We start from the raw sequence: 19,650 nt of genomic DNA on the forward strand, positions 1-19,650 counted from the left end.
GGGCAAATACAGTAATCAATTTGGGAGTAGGAGCCATGGGGGTCGGAGAAGAAAGTGAAGTCCTTATCAACAGGGTGGAGGGCCCTCCAGCAATCTACTAAGCGGCGAAGAGAGAGGAGCGAGACAATTTTGTGTAGAACGTGTTGTGGGGTGCGGGATTAACCAGTAGAGGTATCAATAGTGGGATGAAGAGCCACATTAAAGTCCCCTCCTAACGCTAAAATACCCCCACTGAATTCTTTTAGACGTGTGAGAATCCCTTTCAGCGCAACATGTTGTCCCTGGTTAGGTAAATAGAGATTAGCAAGAGTATATGTCTGATTGGCAATGAGCCCCTTTCGCAGTATGTACCTTCCTTCCGGATCAATACCGCAGCTAGTTCCCGGAAACTCCCTTCGCTTTGGCTACAGTATACCGTATTTGCTCGATTATAAGACGAGGTTTTTTTCAGAGCAAATGCTCTGAAAAATACCCCTCGTCTTCTAATCGGGGTCGTCTTCTAATCAGACCTCAAATAGAGGTCTGATTAGGAGACTAAGATCCAGATCCCCCGCACCGCTGCAGGGGACCTGGATCCTCCTGTCTCACCCCCCCCCATCATACACACACTTACCGGTGCTTCCTTGCTTCCTGCTGTGTTGCCGGGGCAGCGGGTTGACGTCTACGCGATCCGCGTAGACAACGTCCGCTGCAGCCGGAAGGAGGTGTGGCTAGCAGCGGGGGTTGTCTGCGTCCGTCGCATCCTGGTGCGGGGAACTTTGATCTCTGACAGCCGGGGAAAGTATACGCGACGGACGCATACAAACCCCCGCTGCTAGCCACACCTCCTTCCGGCTGCAGCAGAAGGCGACGTCAACCCGCTGCCCCGGCTGGAAGCATCAGTAAGAGAGGGGGGAGAGCGGGGGAAGGGGGGTGAGAGAGGGGGAGAGAGAGGGGGAGAGAGAGAGAGAGGGGGAGAGAGAGAGAGAGGGGGAGAGAGAGAGAGAGAGATAGAGAGAGGGGGAGAGAGAGAGAGAGAGAGGGGGAGAGTGAGTGTGTGTGTGTTAGTTAAATGGGGGTATAGGGTGTGTGTGTGTGTGTGTGTGTTAAATGGGGGCATAGGGCATTTCTGGAGTGGCGTTAAGGGGGATTTAATAGAGCACTCTGCCTCCTGAAATGCCTTATACCTCCCTGTATGCCACTCTGCCCCATAATATGCATTTTAACCCCCTAAATGCCAGCATGGGATATAGGGGTATAAGGCATTTCTGGAGGCAGAGTGGCACATAGGGGGTCAAAAGGCATACCATGGGGCACAGTGGCATATAGAGGGTTAAAAGGCATATCATGGGCCACAGTGCCATATTGGAGTGGCAAGCCTGGGGGCAGATGTGCGTAACTGGGGGACAGGTTGGAAAATACAAGAAATAAAAACAAAAAAAATCTTTTTCTCAATCATAGCTTTTATTAAAAAAAAAATAGTTTACATGAATTAACATTTACTGGTAAAACTTTTTTCCTTTGGGGTCGTCTTATATTCAGGCTTTTTCTTTTTTTCCTAAGTTAATATTCAGATTTTGGGGGGTCGTCTTATAATCAGGGTCGTCTTATACGGTAATTGCTAAAGAATCCTGTAGGGTAGTATCGGTTGGATAATCTGGGGGCACTACCTTCAAGAAAGTGCATCTCCTAAATAAATGCAATATCAATCTTCTCTCTCCATAGATCACAGAGCAAATGAGAACGTTTCTCAGGGATGTTAAAGCCTTGTATCGGGGACAGCCGGCCATATTAGGAGAGGGGAGGAGAGAGAAAAAAGGGGGGAGGGGGAAGGTAAATTAGGAAGGGGTCACATGAATATAATAGGAAGGAAGGGGGAGAGAGGGGTGGGCAGGGAAAGGGGTCAAAACACGCCTGCCGAGTTAGGAAAAACTACCCATTTGAACCACTGCAGACGGGGGAACCCACTCGACACAAAGTGAAGGCGTAAAGTGTAGGGACGTGCACAACCTTACGACCTAGCATCACTAAAGTTAAGGCCGAAAACAGCAAAAGGAAGATAAATATAAAAACTAATCTGCCCACCGCCGCTCGTAAACAGAAAGTTAAGTAACATATGCAACCCAAAAAACAATGAGGGTAAATCAAAAAGAAACTATGTATGCAGGCTTATCAACATATTCCATTGTCAGAACACAATAAAGCGGGCCAAAATATCACAGAGAGGACCCAGTGTGTAGGTAGCAGAGGCTAGTATATCAGAAACAGTATCCAACTTAGGCGGGCACGGAACCACCAGCCAACACAAAATAGTACTATAAACTACAATATAAAGCCATGAAAAAAAATAATATACATGTATAACCGTTTTCATATACCGTATTTGCTCGATTATAAGACGAGGTTTTTTTCAGAGCAAATGCTCTGAAAAATACCCCTCGTCTTACAATCGGGGTCGTCTTCTAATCAGACCTCAAATAGAGGTCTGATTAGGAGACTAAGATCCAGATCCCCCGCACCGCTGCAGGGGACCTGGATCCTCCTGTCGTCGCCCCCCCACACACACACACACACTTACCGGTGCTTCCTGAGGTGAAGTTGGCAGCGGGGGTTTGTATGCGTCCGTCGCAAATACCTTCCCCGACTGTCAGAGATCAGAGTTCCAGAGTTCCTGATGTCTGACAGCCGGGGAAGGTATTTGCGACGGACGCATACAAACCCCCGCTGCCAACTCCACCTCCTTCCGGCTGCCGCGGAATGAGACGTCAACCCGCTGCCCCCGCAATACAGCAGGAAATTGGAAGCACCGGTAAGTAAGAGTGTGTGTGTGTGTGTGTGTGTGTGTGTGTGTGTAGGGCATTTCTGGAATGCCTTACACCCCTATATGCCACTCTGGCACTTAGGGGGTTAAAAGGCATATTATGGGGCAGAGTGGCATATAGGGAGGTATAAGGCATTTCAGGAGGCAGAGTGGCGTTAAGGGGGCATTTAATAGTGCACTCTGCCTCCTGAAATGCCTTATACCTCCCTATATGCCACTCTGCCCCATAATATGCCTTTTAACCCCCTAATGCCAGAGTGGCATATAGGGGTATAAGGCATTTCTGGAGGCAGAGTGCTCTATATAATGCCTTTTAACTCCCTTAATGCCACTCTGCCTCCTGGAATGCCTTATACCTCCCTATATGCCACTCTGCCCCATAATATGCATTTTAACCCCCTAAATGCCAGAATGGGATATAGGGGTATAAGGCATTTCTGGAGGCAGAGTGGCACATAGGGGGTCAAAAGGCATACCATGGGGCACAGTGGCATATAGAGGGTTAAAAGGCATATCATGGGCCACAGTGCCATATTGGTGTGGCAAGCCTGGGGGCAGATGTGCGTAACTGGGGGACAGGTTGGAAAATACGAGAAATAAAAACAAAAAAAAAATATTTTTCTCAATCATAGCTTTTATTAAAAAAAAATAGTTTACATGAATTAACATTTACTGGTAAAACTTTTTTCCTTTAGGGTCGTCTTATATTCAGGCTTTTTCTTTTTTTCCTAAGTTAATATTCAGATTTTGGGGGGTCGTCTTATAATCAGGGTCGTCTTATAATCGAGCAAATACGGTATATACAAGCACAAATCCGCATTTTCCCCTGACAAAATATAATATAATAAAACATCGTACTGCAAAGTGAACCCAGTCATATGGAAGACAAAGGCCCATAAAACAAATAGGTAGGTAGCGGAGCCTAGAGACAAAAATCAAATTAAGAGAAAAGAAAATCCAAAGTAGTGGAGCACACGGCTCCTGGTCGGAGTACGGTAACGGAAGCTGATATGACAACTTTTCAGACAAGCTTCGTGTTATACATAAAATATAGTGACTCCATACTGTTGCTCTATTTTTTATTTTTTTTTTATTTTTTTATTTTTTATTTTTTTAAATTTTGAAGCCCGAGGTGCGTGCTCCATTGGTGCCGCATTCTGTGCACAAGGCAGCAGAAGCAAGACTACGATACCGAGTTCCCTCACGGAGAACTCGGACAAATTCCAACCCCCCCCATGGGAGGGTCGGATCTTGAGTCTCACCCCGAAGAGTGAGAATCCTTGCTGGCTCCTTGCTGCATTTCACATCTAAGCAGTGTGTGTTTATACCTATTTTCAAGATTAATATGCTATTCTGATTGCTGTGCAGCAATACCATAGATCTTATCCACTCCACCAGCCCTTGATGTATCACCTCTCACTATCTTCGTGCCAGGGACATTCTGGTTCTTATATTAGAGGATAATTTAACAGCAAGAAATTATATTGTGTTTATCTGTCTCTATGGAGCTTATTTATCATCTGCATAGAGGAATAGGGCAATATGTGATGTACTTTTCTTTTTTCACCTGCAGAGATGGGCCATTTGTATAGATGGATACACAGAGGAGGAAAAGGTGCGATAGCCAAGTGGTCGCAGTCCAACTCTTGTAGAACTAAAATATCCGTGATTTCCAAAAAGCCACAAATGCATGCCTTTTATTATTTTTAGTTCCATAATACTCGTCATAATTCATCATGTAGAGGTGGAGTTTGTGTTGTCCCAGGAAAACATTGATTTTAAATAAAAAAATGCAAGCGTGAGATGCTGTAGTTCCAGTCTGTATATTTACCTTCATATTACATACATCTCACAAATATTATGAGTCATCCAACAGGCGATGATCCCAAGCACGCCAACAGATCTAGAACGGAATGACTGAAAAAGAAAAGAATCAATGTGTTGCAATGGCCCAGTCATTGAAGTCCTGACCTCAACCCAAATGAAATGCTACGATAGGACCTTAAGAGAGCTGTGCATAAATAACTTGCCGCCAACCTCAATGAATTGAATCAATGTCCATCGCGCATACACCCTCCGTCTGTCAGAGAGAATTCCCCGCAGCGCTGCCCGGAACTCTCCTCTCTGACAGCCGGGGATGGTCTGCGCCTTAGGTGATCTACATATAGTTTGTGTTACTTTGGTGCTTAGGGGTAGTTTCACCCCCATAGGAATGGTGTGCATCTTCCTCATTCAACTGTAAAAAAAAAAAAAAAAAAAAAAAAAAAAAAAAGTGAAACGACTTTGCTTTAGGGGGACCACTTGTCCCGGAATTGGAAGGGGTGTGCAATCTGTGATCTATGCCTGTAATTTAGGGGGTTTTAGCTATACCTTTAATGCTGAGTTTTTATGTGAATTCCAATTGATCTATACCTGCAAAGCTGGGTTTGTGTGTTATTCTGTTGATCCATATCTGCTATGCTGTTTCTATACATTATGTTTGTATACCTGCAAATACAGGGTTTGTATGTCTTATTCAGTTGATCAATATCAGCAGTGTTGTTTCCGTGTGTTGTTTATTTGATCTATAAACTCAGTGCTAAGTTTACATGTGATTTCCAGTTGATCTGTACCTGCAATGCTGGGTTTCAATGCATTATTATTGTATACTTGCAAATACAGGATTTGTGTGTCTGATTCTGATTCAGTGTGGGAAATATTATTTTTTGGTATGGGAGCGAAGGGAGTGATTGCATGGTAGGGAGCGTGGCGCGGGGCCCAAGGAAATGCTTGCGTAGGGTTCAATTTCCTCAATATTGGCAGCAGGATCTAAAATTTATATATATTGGCAGCAGGGTCTAATTTTTATATATATATCTCGGCAGCAGGGGTCTAATATTAATATATATAGGCAGCAGGGTCTAATATTAAAGAATGAAAACTAACTGCCAGTTCAGCTGTTATTTTGAAATCATATTCAATCTCAATCTTTACTTCAAAGAGATTAGTGCATATTATGTAATTAAAAAAATGAATGTCTAACGCATATACTATTATCTTTTATTTATATAGCGCCAACAATCTGCGCAGTGCATAATACAATACATATATTCAAGGGGTATGACAAGACAAGAATTGACAGACTAAGACAAACCGATACATTAGGTGGATAGAGTGGATAGAGTATATCTATATATATATATAGATATATATAGATATAGATATATATATATATATATAGATATATATATATATAAATAGATATATATATATATATATATATGTATAGATATACTATATTATACATTTGTATTATTTGAGCCTGAGACTAGTTTAGCGCACCGACATTTTTTCTTTTCCCTGTTTGCACATATTTGAGGTTGTTGGCTCCTCATCAGTCTGGTTGCAGCTTGCTGTCCAGGGGTTAAATGGGAGGAGGTTTTATTGCACCTCCCCCAACACATTAATAAGGTTTTGGTAGCAGTATAAACTGCTTTGTGTGCCCACTATGTAGGAGGTGAGAGTAGGTTCTCACCCTATTGAGAGTGTGCCTTGACGTGGCGGGTGAGCTTAATTATGCTTTGGCCAATTCATATAACAAAAACCTCTCATTTATATTATGTTTATATATTTGTTGCCAATTTTATTAGGGTGAGAAGCGCAGACAGTTTTTGTTTTTTGTATACAAAGAACACATACACTAGCATTCTAGTATTGATGAGGTGTTTGAAGTGTTTTGGAGGTGAAATTCTGGGAATGTTTTTTGGGGGTGGAATGTTAATTGTAGGAGTATTTTTTAGTTAGAGGGTGTGGATTTTGGAGAAGTCACATAACTTACAGGAATTTTGGGCTTTGGAGAATATTTAACTTTCACTTTCTGCTCCAACCAATGGTAATCCAGACATCACTCGGAGTCATCTATGTTGTCTCTGCTTCTTATTTACTCAATATGACATTGCAGATAACACAAGCACAGGCAGCAGCAAGAGGCGAGCACTGAAATTGTGTAAAATCTGGTGATAACAAGCCTAAAGCGATATCAAGAAGCAAGGGGATATTCAAATTTCTGAAGGTAAAAACTAAACAAAACACAGCAACACATAAAATATAGAGGTTTTTTTCAGTTAAATTGGTCGTTGATTGGGTGTTTTTTGTCTTCTCTTTCATACAGTGACCAGTGACCTCTAATATGCAATTATTCAACTTTGCACTGTGCCTTACCCTCATTCTTGCACCTATAGTCCCAGCAGAAGAAGAACATGATCATGAACCAAAAGTATTCACGGAGCAGCCTCACAAGGTCAGAACTGGGTCAGGGAATGTACTTAGACTATATGTAGAAATCAGACCTGTTCTATCGCCTACATCCTACACATCCTACATATTAATAGTAATCACAAGACTCTTTTACTGCACAGATATTATGAGATGAAAAAGCAGTTCAGCAGATACTTTCTTTATGGCACATTAGTTTAGCCATGGAAAATAAACTGCAAATTTCAGTTAGAATAAACCTATTGTTGGCTAGCTGGATTGCATTAGAGTGCAAGATTTCAAAACTGATTATATATATATATATATATATATATATCTAATACAGTGCTGTGCAAAAGTTTTACACAGGTGTGAAAATGCTGTAAAGTAAGAATACTTTAAAAAATAGACATGTTAATAGTTTATTTTAATGATTTGATAAAATGCAAATTGAGAGAACAGAGGAAAAATCTAAATCAAGTCATAATTTGGTGGGACCACTCTTTGCCTTCAAAACAGCATCGGTTCTTCTATGTACACTTGCACACAGCTTTTTAAGGAACTCAATAAGCTGGTTGTTCTATCTCTCTCTCTCTCTTCATCTCAGATGGGCTCAATGATGTTGAGATCAGGGCTCTGTTCGAGCCATTTCATCACTTCCAGGACTCATTGTTCTTTATGCTGAATATCTCAATGACTTTGGCTGTATGTTTGGGGTACAAGAATGAACATATTTCCCATTGCTTTATGCTTTTTTAGAAGAGCTTGGAAATAACATGTGGAAATCCTTATCTACCTTGAAATTTCTGCCTGGGAGAGACCTTATGATGCAGTATGTGTCTTGTGGCTGTGCTCAGTCTTGCCATGGTTTATGACTTTTAACATTAAACTGTCTTCAGCAACTCCACCTTTGTTAGTAAATTTGGCTGTTCCTCATCAAGTTTTATTCCTCCTACACAGCTGTTTCTGTTTCAGTTAGTGGTTGTGTTTTAACCTACATATTGATTTGATGAGCATCTGGTTGGTGTAATAGTTTAATCATACACCTAACAATATGCCTACAACATCTCTCTGGCTTTGTGCAAGTATACCTCGATGTCAGGCTTCATTCAGGCTGTGGAGCTGCGTGTTGCTAGAGTTCCCCAGTCTCGCTAGAGTTCCCCAGTCTCGCTAGAGTTCCCCAGTCTCGCTAGAGTTCCCTTTTTGCTGTAATCCATTCCTGGATTTCCAAATGCTCTGTTCTGTGCTTCTGATTCCTTGATTCCGGTCTCTTAGCTTCAGCTCTGTTTCCTTTATAAGGTGTGCCCCACCCGTTTGTTATGTTTGTCTAACTTGGCTCAGTCCTTCTTGGTTCTGTGTTTAGGTTCAATGTTTAGTTTTAGCTTTTTCGTAATTCAGTAGGCAGGGTTTGGTGCTAGGGGCCACCGAATATTGGAGTACTTTGGCGTAATGGTGGGCTAAGCGTACTATGGCCATATGATGTGACGGAATCTCCAATTGTTTTCTTATAGTCGTAGGCTATTTTTGTCTGTCTCTTATGTACCTTTGCTCTCTTTTCCCTGAATCATCTGAGGATCTCAGTTCCCCTCTCCTCTCCCCATGTCCCAGTTAAGATATCCTTGCTTAAAGGAGAAGGGTCTGAGGATCTCCTCACTCCATCTCTTGTGTTCCTTGTCCCCTGTCCTTTGTTATGTCATGTACATATATGTCTTGTCTGGCTATGTTTCTTGCTTGGTCTCCCTGTCCCTTGCTCGCTCTGTCCCCCTTGCTTGCTATGTTTCTGCTGTTACTCTGCTTAGCTTCTGTACTCCCAGCCTGCAGCATCCTGCACATGATTCCAGTGCTATGTCTCATGCCTGCTCCAAGGATATCACCAAGTTCTGCTTTGTTCTGGACAACATATACTGCTATGTCAGGGCCCTGGTATGTGGCCACACAACCCTAGGTGCTCAGCACTCAGGGGAGTGTGGTTACCCTGCACCAGGCCCTGTCCCACTATGCTACTGCACAATAACTCCTGCATCCATCATTGGGCGCTCTGGGTCATTACAATCGTCTGTATAGACCCAGTCCCTGACACTCGTAATGATGCTGTTTTGAAGGTAAAGGGTGATCCCACCAAATATTGATTGGATTTAGATTTTTCTCTTGTTCACCCACTTTGCATTTTGGCATTTTGAAAACACCTGCCTAAAAATCTTGCACAGTACTGTGTATGTACGTGTACATACATAGGGAGATGTTTCTTTGGATTTTGTACACAAATTATACGCAAATCATGGGTATGGGCAGTTTTGCAATGGACACAGACATTAAAATTCCTTGAAGCCTCCCAATCAGGAAAACGTTTGAGAAGTAAAAGAAGTTCTCCTGGAATGAAGAATCCTGGAATCCCTGAGCCTGGTGTGGAGTTACCTGCCTGGACATGTGTGTTGTCTGTGGGAAGTCGGAGTGGCTTAAGTCAGTGGATGTTTACATTGGTCAGTCTGAGTCAGAAAAGTATAGCTAGGGAAGGCTCCAAGCTAGAATTTAGATATATAACGTTATTTTGAGTTAGTTGTTTGTGTATTATTCAATTAAAGTCATAGTTTGCTGGGATTTCGTTCTTCCTGAACATTATTATCCTAGAAAAACATGCTTTAAGAACAGAAAAGTTACTTCAATAAATGAATATGCCAGTCATTGCTGTTGCCCACAATATTGTGGAGATGCATGGGTCCCAAGCAGTGTTCCCTCTAAGCTGTGCGCTTCTGCGCGCGCGCACATAGCTTTCAGAGGGCGCGCACACGAACAAAAATTGTGCACACAACCAGTAGCGTACCGAAGGGGGGCAGTCCGCTACTGATTGTGTGCATGGCACCCCTCCAGAGACGGACAGTAGTGTAATAGAGGAGCTAGAGGAGGTCTGTTAATGCAGACCTCCAATCCTGCTCCCTTTCGATGTGCGCGGCAACTGATGCTGTGCGTCGGGATTTGATGTTATATCGCTGCGCACAGCACTGAAGCCACGCCCACCGCCTCCACTGAAAAGGAAGGAGAGGACACAGAAGAGGAAGAACGAAGAGGAGGAAAAGTGACAGGTAGGAAAACATTCTGTGAGAGTGAATTAGTAAGTATGTGAGAGTGATGGGTATTATGCTGTAGTTTAAACTGAATGTTTGTGAATGAGTGTGTGTGGGGGGGATAGCATGGCATAGGGAGGCTGTAATCATATTCCCATCATGCTCAGGTTCCAGCATGTACTGGCTGCCTGAGCATGATAGGATTGCTGTTAGCAATTATATACTTTTTGTTCAATTTTGGTGTGTTAACCACACCTTTTATTAAAAGTAAGTAACACACCAAAATTGGACAGAAAAATTCGATAACAATATTAATATACCGTATTTGCTCGATTATAAGACAACCCTGATTATAAGACGACCCCCCAAATCTGAATATTAATTTAGGAAAAAAAGAAAAAGCCTGAATATAAGACGACCCTATAGGAAAAAAGTTTTACCAGTAAATGTTAATTCATCTAAACTATTTTTTTTTTAAATAAAAGCTATGATTGAGAAAAATATTTTGGTTTTATTTCCTTTTATTTTCCAACCTGCCCCCCCAGTTATGCACATCTGCCCCAGAAATGCCTTATACCCCCTATATGCCACTGTGCCCCATGATATGCCTTTTAACCCTCTAAATGCCACTGTGCCCCATGATATGCCTTTTAACCCTATATGCCACTGTGCCCCATGATATGCCTTTTGACCACCTATGTGCCACTCTGCCTCCAGAAATGCCTTATACCCCTATATGCCACTCTGGCATTTAGAGGGTTAAAAAGGCATATTATGGGGAAGAGTGGCATATAGGGAGGTTTAAGGCATTCAGGAGGCAGAGTGGCGTATAGAGGGTTAAAAAGGCATTTCTGGAGGCAGAGTGGCATTAAGGGGGTTAAAAGGTGAAATGCCTTATGTCCCCCATTTAACACGCCGCCGCCCCCCCCCCCAAACTTACCGGTGCTTCTGACTTCCCTGTCATGTAGCCGAGGCAGCGTGTAGCCGGAAGGAGCCGGTGCGGGGAACTCTGATCCCTGACAGCCGGGGAAGGTCTGCGCAATGGACGCAGACAACCCCCGCTGCTAGCCACGCCTCCTTCCTGCTGCAGCGGAGGTTGTCTACGCGAATCGCGTAGACATCTACACGCTGCCCCAGCTACACACCGGGGACTCAGAAGTACTGGTAAGTGGGGCGGGGGACAGGAGGATCCAGGTCCCCTGCGGCTGCGGGGGATCTGGATCTTAGTCGTCTCATAGTCAGACCTATTTGAGGTCTGATTATAAGACGACCCCAATTATAAGACGAGGGGTATTTTTCAGAGCATTTGCTCTGAAAAAAACCTCGTCTTATAATCGAGCAAATACGGTATTAAGAATCCAACGCCTATCATGCCCAAGCAACCAGCACATGCTAGAACCTGGGCATGATAGGAGTGTGATTGCTGTTAATATATATATATTGTTATTGATTTTTTTTGTCTAATTTTGGTGTTACTTTTAATAAAAGTTTTTTTTTTTTTTTTTTCCCCAAGGTGTGGGGGTGTCATTTTCGGTTTCAGTCAAGTGAATGCTAAATTTTCAGGTCCAGATTTTTCATTTCGGTGCACCCCTATATAGATATATATATATAGTATATATATAGTGTATGTATGTATATATATATGTGTGTATATATATATATATATATATATATATATATATATACATACATACATACACTATATATATATATATATATATATATATATATATATATATATCTTTTATAGGGGTGCACCGAAATTTCACCTTTAAAAAAACATTACAGTAAGTAATACTGTTGTGTAACCTATACTACATTATCACACTATATTGTAGTGTTATTAACCATGAGCGAGCTATACCAAAAATATAGAATAACAATTTAAATTTAAAATTTGCAGAAGCATATTGTGTGCACAAAATTTTGGCTCTGGGAAAATTTCTGCGCACACCACCTAAGAAAAATTAGAAATAACATTGGTCCCAAGCTTTCCTGTCTGTATCTATACAATTCTACTACATTAAAAAAAACATCAGAACTTTCCTAAGGAGTACATACACCACAGGTTAGGAAACAAGAGGCTAGATGTTATCTCTTTAAAACCCTTTTTACACTAGGATTATTCAGTGTAGTGTGTTCCTAAAGTTTCAGGGTTCAGGTGTCCGCTCACTACTAAAGTGAGGCATGTTGTCCAATGCCTGGCTTGTCAGTTGGAGAGGAACACAAGTCGGAGCTGAGCCTACGGAAGCACCTCTTCTCTTTTCATTTTGGGACACGTGAGGACGTGTTTTATTGAGCCTGTTATCTTAAATGTCTTATGTGTCCACATATTTACTATCAGATTGTCTCCTCAATACCATGTCCAATAATGTTTTTCCAAAATGCGATGCAATATCACTAGTTGGAGTCCTTGAAAAGCATGTCTTTCTTTTTCCATGTTACAATCAATCCATTCAGTTGGGACAGCAACAGTAGAGTACCTAGTGTGGGGCGGGGGGGGGTCAGTCCGCCACGGGTGTCGCTCATCAGGGGGGTGCCACGGGCTAGGGTGACCACATGTCCCTGATTGCCCGGATCCCCGGCAGCGTCGTCATTTTTTTATTTTTTTTACGCGGAGGAGACAGAGGGGTGCCTAGCAACCGCTTGGCCCACTCTTCCTTACAATGTTGCTCCCTTTCATTGAGTTTTGTGAGCATTTGTTTATGCACAGGTCTCTTAAGGTGAAGTGTAGATAGGGTAAAGAATTTAGGATATCTCAACTCCGGACAGACCCAACTACTTGCTTTTTCTAGTCCACATTTTTAAAGTTCCCATACTAACAACCTTAACCTTATTGTCATGTTAGTTATTTTCTCATCTTCTAGATCAGGACTCAACAAACCCCAGTGCCAAATGGTGCTAGAGTCAGTGTGTCTACCATATAGTAGTGCCAGAATCAGTGTGCAATTGTCCATAGTGTGTAAGGTGTTAGCCAGTGTGTGTGTGTATGTTTATGCTACAGTATGGCATTAGCATGAGTGTGTATGTCATCATATAGTGTTAGAGGGTGTGAATTAATATATGTTGCATCCTTTATAAGCCATCTTTAAGATGTTTTCACATAAAGGGGCAGCCCATCCGCCTCTGTTTTCTGTACCTTAGTGTGACAACATCCTAGTAATTATGTTTTCATTGCACAGTGCCTCAGTACTTGCCACTAAATCATAACCCACCTTAGGTTGCAGAACTTCCACTGTGCCCCAGTGGGAGTATGATCCAGCCCTATTAATTTAATATAGACCGATAATTCTCCATGTTTGATCCAGAGCTTCTCTGTGAAGCCCTGCTTTGCTGGGCCACTGAGGTCAATTTCTTGTTTCTGTGAGCAGGAAAGCAATGTTTAGCCATGCCAATTCTTCACAAGCTAAAGACTATCTAGAATTGCTCCTTCACAAACCAGTCCCCCAGAAAGAGGAAGTCTGTTGAGTTTTTATGTACTGTCAGGGAAGAACCTGGTGCTTAACAAAATCAATATGATAATTTATGATATGTACCTGATATGAAAGTGAGTATGCAATATGCTCTCGCTGGGAAGTGTAGGGCACCAGGGGCCAGTAATGTTTTGACATTTGCCCAGTGTGTTCAATGGCCAGTCTAGGCCTGGTTCCAGTTGGTTCCTGTTGTGTGTTTATCTTTTTGAAGCCATGTAAAGAAATTAAGATCTCTATATCTTGGCAGATCCAGCTACATGGGACCAAACCTGGATATGATTGGAGAAAATCTTCATCTGTATAAATAAGCCATTATTATTATTTTGCCTTCAAAGAATCTTAAAATTATGTGTTTTATACTAAAGCATTTTGCCAATGGTCTATTAATTCTCTATATCTCATTTACTTTCAGGAAACCAGAACTCCACAATGTTCTGTTCCTACAAATCACCTGTCCCAGAACATGCAAGTTCCAGCACCAACCCATGTCATGAGAACAAAACATGTAGTTGATGAACCAACTGAACAGAAAGAACAAGTTAATGAGACTATTAATGTGAAAGACATAATGACAAAAGAGAAAATAAAAAAGACAGATAGTCTAAATAAAGGCACAGAAGCAAAAGACACTGTTCTTTTTGAGCCTCAAGAAACAGAATCCGCTACACAGAAAAGTAAAGGTGTAGCTGTGGTGACAAATGGATCTTATCAAGAGGCAGATGACAAAGAGGCAAATAAAACTGATGCAGAGATACTGGTGATAGACAGGGAAATAAGCACAGAGATAGAAACATTAAGAGAGACTGGCATTGGCAATGAAACAACGCCACCAGAACATGATGAACCTGAGACAAACACAGATAGGACAGCGTTGACTCCCACTACCTCCTCATGCTCAACTATGTGGCCAGAGTGTGAAAGAGACCTTATAGCTAATGCAACTGAACAGGTTTCAGAAGCACTAACACGCTTCTCTTTGGACATGTACAAGATTTTGTTACAGCAAGACTCCCAGTCCAACCTTGTTGTTGCTCCAGTTAGCATTGTTCTAGCTCTCTCACACCTCATGCTTGGTGAGATTCAGAAAAATATACTTTATACTATATTCTTTGTTAGTGAATAATTCATTTAATTGTAAATATCAGTAATGCTGAAACATGTAGTTCACACATTAGATTCAATCATAGAAGGGTAAGATGAAATGTGATGGCTTAGGGTCTGTGGGAGGTGAACATTCTATCTGTTTTAATTTCCCATGCATTGTTAAATGTTATTTTCATGGATTCTCTTTTGCATATGTCATACCCTGTAGTGGAATTAACAGAGTCTCTTATTCAAAGCTTCAGTGGCATTTTTCTTTTGTGACTAATGTAGCACACACAAATGAATAGTTACATTTACTTACTTACTTTGATTTATGCAGGAACTGGAAAAGAGACCAGAGATGTCATGCTGAAGACCATGTATAAAGGAGTAAAAGACACTCAATGTGTGCACGAGGCCATAATGAGATTGTTCAATAAAGACTTATTTCTAAGTGCTTCTGAAGTGTTCTACAAAAAAGGTTAGTGATGCTGAATAGTGGATAAGTTATTGGGGGGGTATAAATCCTGGGACATGCCACTAGATGATAAAGCATTGGCTGCATCTTGTATTTGCATGATACCACTTTCCTCCAGTGGTCTCTATGTGTTTTGTAGCTGCAAAGGTAGGAGCTACGGTCGTTCCTATCTCCTCCCTCACATACTGCAGCAGATATGTGCAGATATGCTGTATGACTCCTAGTTCCCTATCTGGAACATTCCCTTTCTCTTGCATTGGTCTTCAGCGCCTTGGTCTTTTATATGCAGATCCTGCTCTTCATGTGCAGACTGCCCAGTCATCAGAGAGACACACAGCTACACACAAAAATTTAAAGGGGAATGCCTGCCATACTTTTAGATATTTTAGTTATTGTCCTATGTGTATTATGTGTTGTAAAAAGTGTCATAAGTGATAATGTTATCATTTATCTCTATATTCCACCTACCAATACTCCTCGGCTATTTGAGAAGCTTGTTCTTGCTGCCTCTTGGAGATCAGGACATAGCGCAGATGCAGCGCACATACATATTTATGTGGCAAATGTTATCAAACATCCTTACACAAGCCATGTATTGTTGCAAGTAATTCAGCGCATGAAATGCCGGCTCAAGCTAGTACTTCTCCTCAGTCCAGCAACACACAATTTTACCAAACAATTGATTTACTGCATGTAAAAAAAATCACACTGGCAAAGCAGGAACGAAAGAACACCCAAGCATAGAGTTATGTAAGTTTTCCTGCTCTTCTGCTTCAAGTAACATAAAATACTTAGCACACATTGCTAGGTATCATCATGACAATTTAATATGCCTCATATGGAGTACAGGGAGATGGTGGAAGCTGCCCTTTAGCCAACCGGGCATTTGGATGCAGTGGTATTGTATTAGCGTTTCTGTTACTAATCATGAGGTGCACTGTTGGCATCGCTGATCTGCAAAGTAGAAGAATGATCTGTGCTTTTATTGGCACAATTTCCTACTTTAGCACACCAACAGTAGCAGCCTTCCATAACACCATTGTTAGGTGGCCTCACAATATTTCAGTACCAAATCTGTATGCTCCTAGTCAAACATGGAAGTGTAGAGATGGAGAATTAGTTTGTAATGTAATCCAAGGATTGCCTCTGTAGATGCACACTAGCACAAGAGCGCCTTTGGATGTGGGGGGTCAGTTTAGAGTGTTGTATACATGTGTATGCTTTTTAGGGTGTGCTTCCCTTTTTTTTGTACAGCTTAGGGAGAAAGCATGGGGGGTGCACATTAATAGAAGTTGCCTAGTAGTTGCAAGGTGACAGTGAGAAGGTTAGGAAGAAAAGGAAATAAAATGGAAGAAAAATCGTCTAAACAAGGTGAATGGTACTAAATAAGAGATCACATACTAGAGATTGTTCTGTTCATTGTCGTATAAGAGAGAAAAAAGATAAAGTTAGAAGTATGTTAATGCAAATGTGCTTTTTTATGAAGTTAAAATGGCACCATAACTATCCTTTGTGTTTCTGCAGATTTGTCACTGACTGCTGAGTTCCATAATCAGTCCATGAAATATTATGAAAGTGGTGGACAGGAATTATTGAATGATCCAAAGACAAGCCTTAAACAAATTAACACGTGGGTATCAGAGAAAACAGCTCAGCACATCCCGGAGTTACTAAAAAAACTTCCTCACGACTTGCAACTACTACTTGTTAATGTTCTGTACTATCAAGGTAACTAGACTTGGTTAACCACCCCCTTACCCCCTTAGAAGGACTGTCCTTCTTTGGGAGCCAAATTCCAATGTCCTTGCATTCAAGGAGCTCAGAATTTATAATGTATCATAATGGTAAACTGTAGGGTATATGTTTACACTATTACAGTAATGGTGAATGTTTTGGGGCCTGAGTGCCTAATTTTCTGCACTAAACCAAGGTGCAGACCTAGTGCCAACACTGCATGTTGGTGCCTACCCCCGGTGTACTACAGTGTTGTTTTCAACACACACACCTTGGCAGATGCAGTTTTCGGCAAGATATTTAAATATAATTTCTGTTGGGGGATAAATGCAGCAATTTAAAGAATAATCTGCACTTCTTTTTACTCTTCTTTTCTCATATCTTAAGGAAGAAAATCTAAATATATACATATATATGCACTTTGCACTATAACACTTTGCACCCATCCTGTTTATTCTAAATCTGCTGCTGTTGCCACTATCACTCCTCTTTCTCACTATCTATCTCTTCCCAAAGTCTTAAGGGGTTTGTTCTTACAGACCTCTGTTTCAGTGCTTCATTGGGGTGTGTGTGGCTTCAGTGCAGAACACCAGGATTTGACATCATGTCCCAGCATTCAGCATCAATAGCCAGCATGCTTCGCATGGGAGCAGTGAAACACATTGTTGTGGAGGAATTTTTGGCCCACTCTTCCTCACAATGTTGCTTCAGTTCATTGAGGTTTGTGGGCATATGCACAGCTGTCTGAAGGTTGTGCCACAGCATCGGGTTGAGGTCTGGACTTTGATTTGGGCCATTGCAGCCATTCTGTTGTAGATCTGCTGGTGTGCTTGGGATCATTGTCCTGTTGCATCATGACTCAATTTAGGCCGATACTCTAGAATACTTTGGTCGACGCAATGACTGCAAGGTGTGGCTGTAAATCAAGCCCAAATCATCATCCCTCCACAACCGTGCTTGACAGTTTATATGAGGTGTGTGGCGGGACCGACCTATACCCCGACTGGGTACACATGCCAGACGTTGCTTCCTTATCCCAATAGCCACAAGGAATACAAGACTTCAATCATAAGGTGTCAAAGACTAATAATATAAATGCATTTGTTGGAGTATAAAAGAATAATTCATTGTCTGTTTTGTGTTTTCTTTGTCTGGATATAAATGTTTTTTAGCTCTAAAGTAATATCTCTGTCCTCAGGTAAATGGCTGACTTGTTTTGATCCAACGCTCACTAAGAAGGAATCCTTTAACCGACCAGGATTAAGTTCAGTGAAAGTCCCTATGATGAACAGCCACAAATTTCCACTGCAATCAATTAGAGACAAGTACCTAAAAGCCCAGGTCTGATATTTATTTTGCTGTATGTTCATTTGCATGCTGTATGGGCCAGATTGAGATTCCTAAACACAAGATAACCAAGGCAGTAGGTTATGCCAGAATGAGAGAGGTACTAGCATAACTCTCCGGGGCTCAGTAACCGACCCAAGATGCCGGGCCTGGATACACTAGCAGCTTCTATGTTTTAATAGCAAAACAGTGCAGGGTAACATACATGCCTAATTGACAAGCTAATGGGGTAATGGTCATGTGCTGTCTGTATACCCTTGCGGCCTGTAAACACAGAGGATATAGGTAAACATTTGATTAGCAGAATTTGTGGATCAGAGGGCTGGAGGAAAGGTCGAAGTGACATTAACCATAAAAATAGAATATGCAACTGCATAGTGAGTTATAAAGATATATCACTAATTATTTAACTTTAATTGGAGGTCATAAGCATTCGCCTAGGTAGATATAATTATCCATCACACATATTATAAAGGGGCCCCTCTAAACATTTCAGGTGCCCCAAACACAACACCATCATTGGGGGTCATGGTAAGAAGCAACGGAGGGCCGGGCCACGTAGTTACCCTACCACCTTGCAATACGTTGAAGTGGAACGCTAGGATTTGATGTCTTTTTCCTGGCACGCAGCTTCAGTGCATGGCAAGGAGGTCATATGTTGCCTGTATTCACCATTAACCTTATCCAATTAGGTGGCCCGCTTTCCACTGACAAACAACATCAGTCTCCTCATCATCCTTCCACATCCATCAGAATCTCTGAAGAAAGTTGGGACACGTCTTACTGAAGAAGCTGTGCGTATACTGATCAAAGAGCTTCAAGATATACCTCCTCGCTCAACATTTGTATCCCTTCCACATCTAAAGCTGGATTGGAGCAATGAGCTGGCTGAAGTGCTGAGTAAACTTGGTGAGTTTATTAGTATGAAGATATGTTAAAATAGTAGGTGTTATTGGTTGATTCTTTTATCCTATTAGGAATATTTACAAAAAAGCACATAAGTCAGTATGGTATATTCTTTCTCCAACAGATCTTGATAACCTCTTCTACGGTCCAGATCTCTGTGGACTTTCTCCAGAACCTGACCTTGCAGTCAATGATGTCTATCACCGTGCTGTTCTAGAGGTCACAGAAGAGGGTGTCAGTGCGATTGCCGCGTCCTCTGTGGCTGTTGCTCGTACTGTTAATGTTTTTGCAGTTAAGAGACCTTTCATTTTCATCCTGGCCAGCGACATATCAAAGATTCCCCTCTATATAGGCCATGTTACTGACCCTAGCCAGTAACACTCCAGTGTAAAAACATCCTCATACCATAAAAGAAAACATTTATTCATAGGGAAAAAAGAAAACATGTATGGGATGGTGGGTTGCTGGGAATATATCCATTTATGTAGGGAAATGATTGACACAAGTACATTAAAATATTGTGGCATAATCAAA

The 19,650-nt window shown here is 41.6% G+C and overlaps 1 protein-coding gene across 2 annotated transcripts; it reads left to right on the top strand.

Moving 5' to 3' along the window:
- Positions 1-6,715: 6,715 nt before the first annotated feature.
- On the top strand, positions 6,716-19,650 carry SERPING1 (serpin family G member 1). 2 transcript variants are annotated; one of them, XM_053451184.1, is made up of 10 exons: positions 6,716-6,851; positions 6,951-7,079; positions 13,981-14,021; positions 14,169-14,280; positions 14,311-14,641; positions 14,992-15,132; positions 16,654-16,857; positions 18,062-18,204; positions 18,903-19,119; positions 19,241-19,650. In XM_053451184.1, exons 2-10 carry the CDS (start codon positions 6,969-6,971, stop codon positions 19,492-19,494), a joined length of 1,554 nt encoding a protein of 517 aa, XP_053307159.1. In that variant the 5' UTR covers positions 6,716-6,851; positions 6,951-6,968; the 3' UTR covers positions 19,495-19,650. The 2 variants fall into 2 exon arrangements, with proteins under 2 accessions (XP_053307159.1, XP_053307158.1); XM_053451183.1 differs by having other exon boundaries at positions 14,169-14,641.

Source organism: Spea bombifrons, chromosome 11, assembly GCF_027358695.1.
Source record: "Spea bombifrons isolate aSpeBom1 chromosome 11, aSpeBom1.2.pri, whole genome shotgun sequence".
NCBI classification, from domain to species: domain Eukaryota; kingdom Metazoa; phylum Chordata; class Amphibia; order Anura; family Pelobatidae; genus Spea; species Spea bombifrons.

Excerpts from the sequence above, each read along its gene's own strand:
- SERPING1 (XM_053451183.1), top strand. The coding sequence starts at position 6,969 with ATGCAATTATTCAACTTTGCACTGTGCCTTACCCTCATTCTTGCACCT. Across the intron at positions 7,080-13,980 it reads TCACGGAGCAGCCTCACAAG|GAAACCAGAACTCCACAATG; the intron begins GTCAGAACTGGG and ends ATTTACTTTCAG. Across the intron at positions 16,858-18,061 it reads TAATGTTCTGTACTATCAAG|GTAAATGGCTGACTTGTTTT; the intron begins GTAACTAGACTT and ends CTCTGTCCTCAG.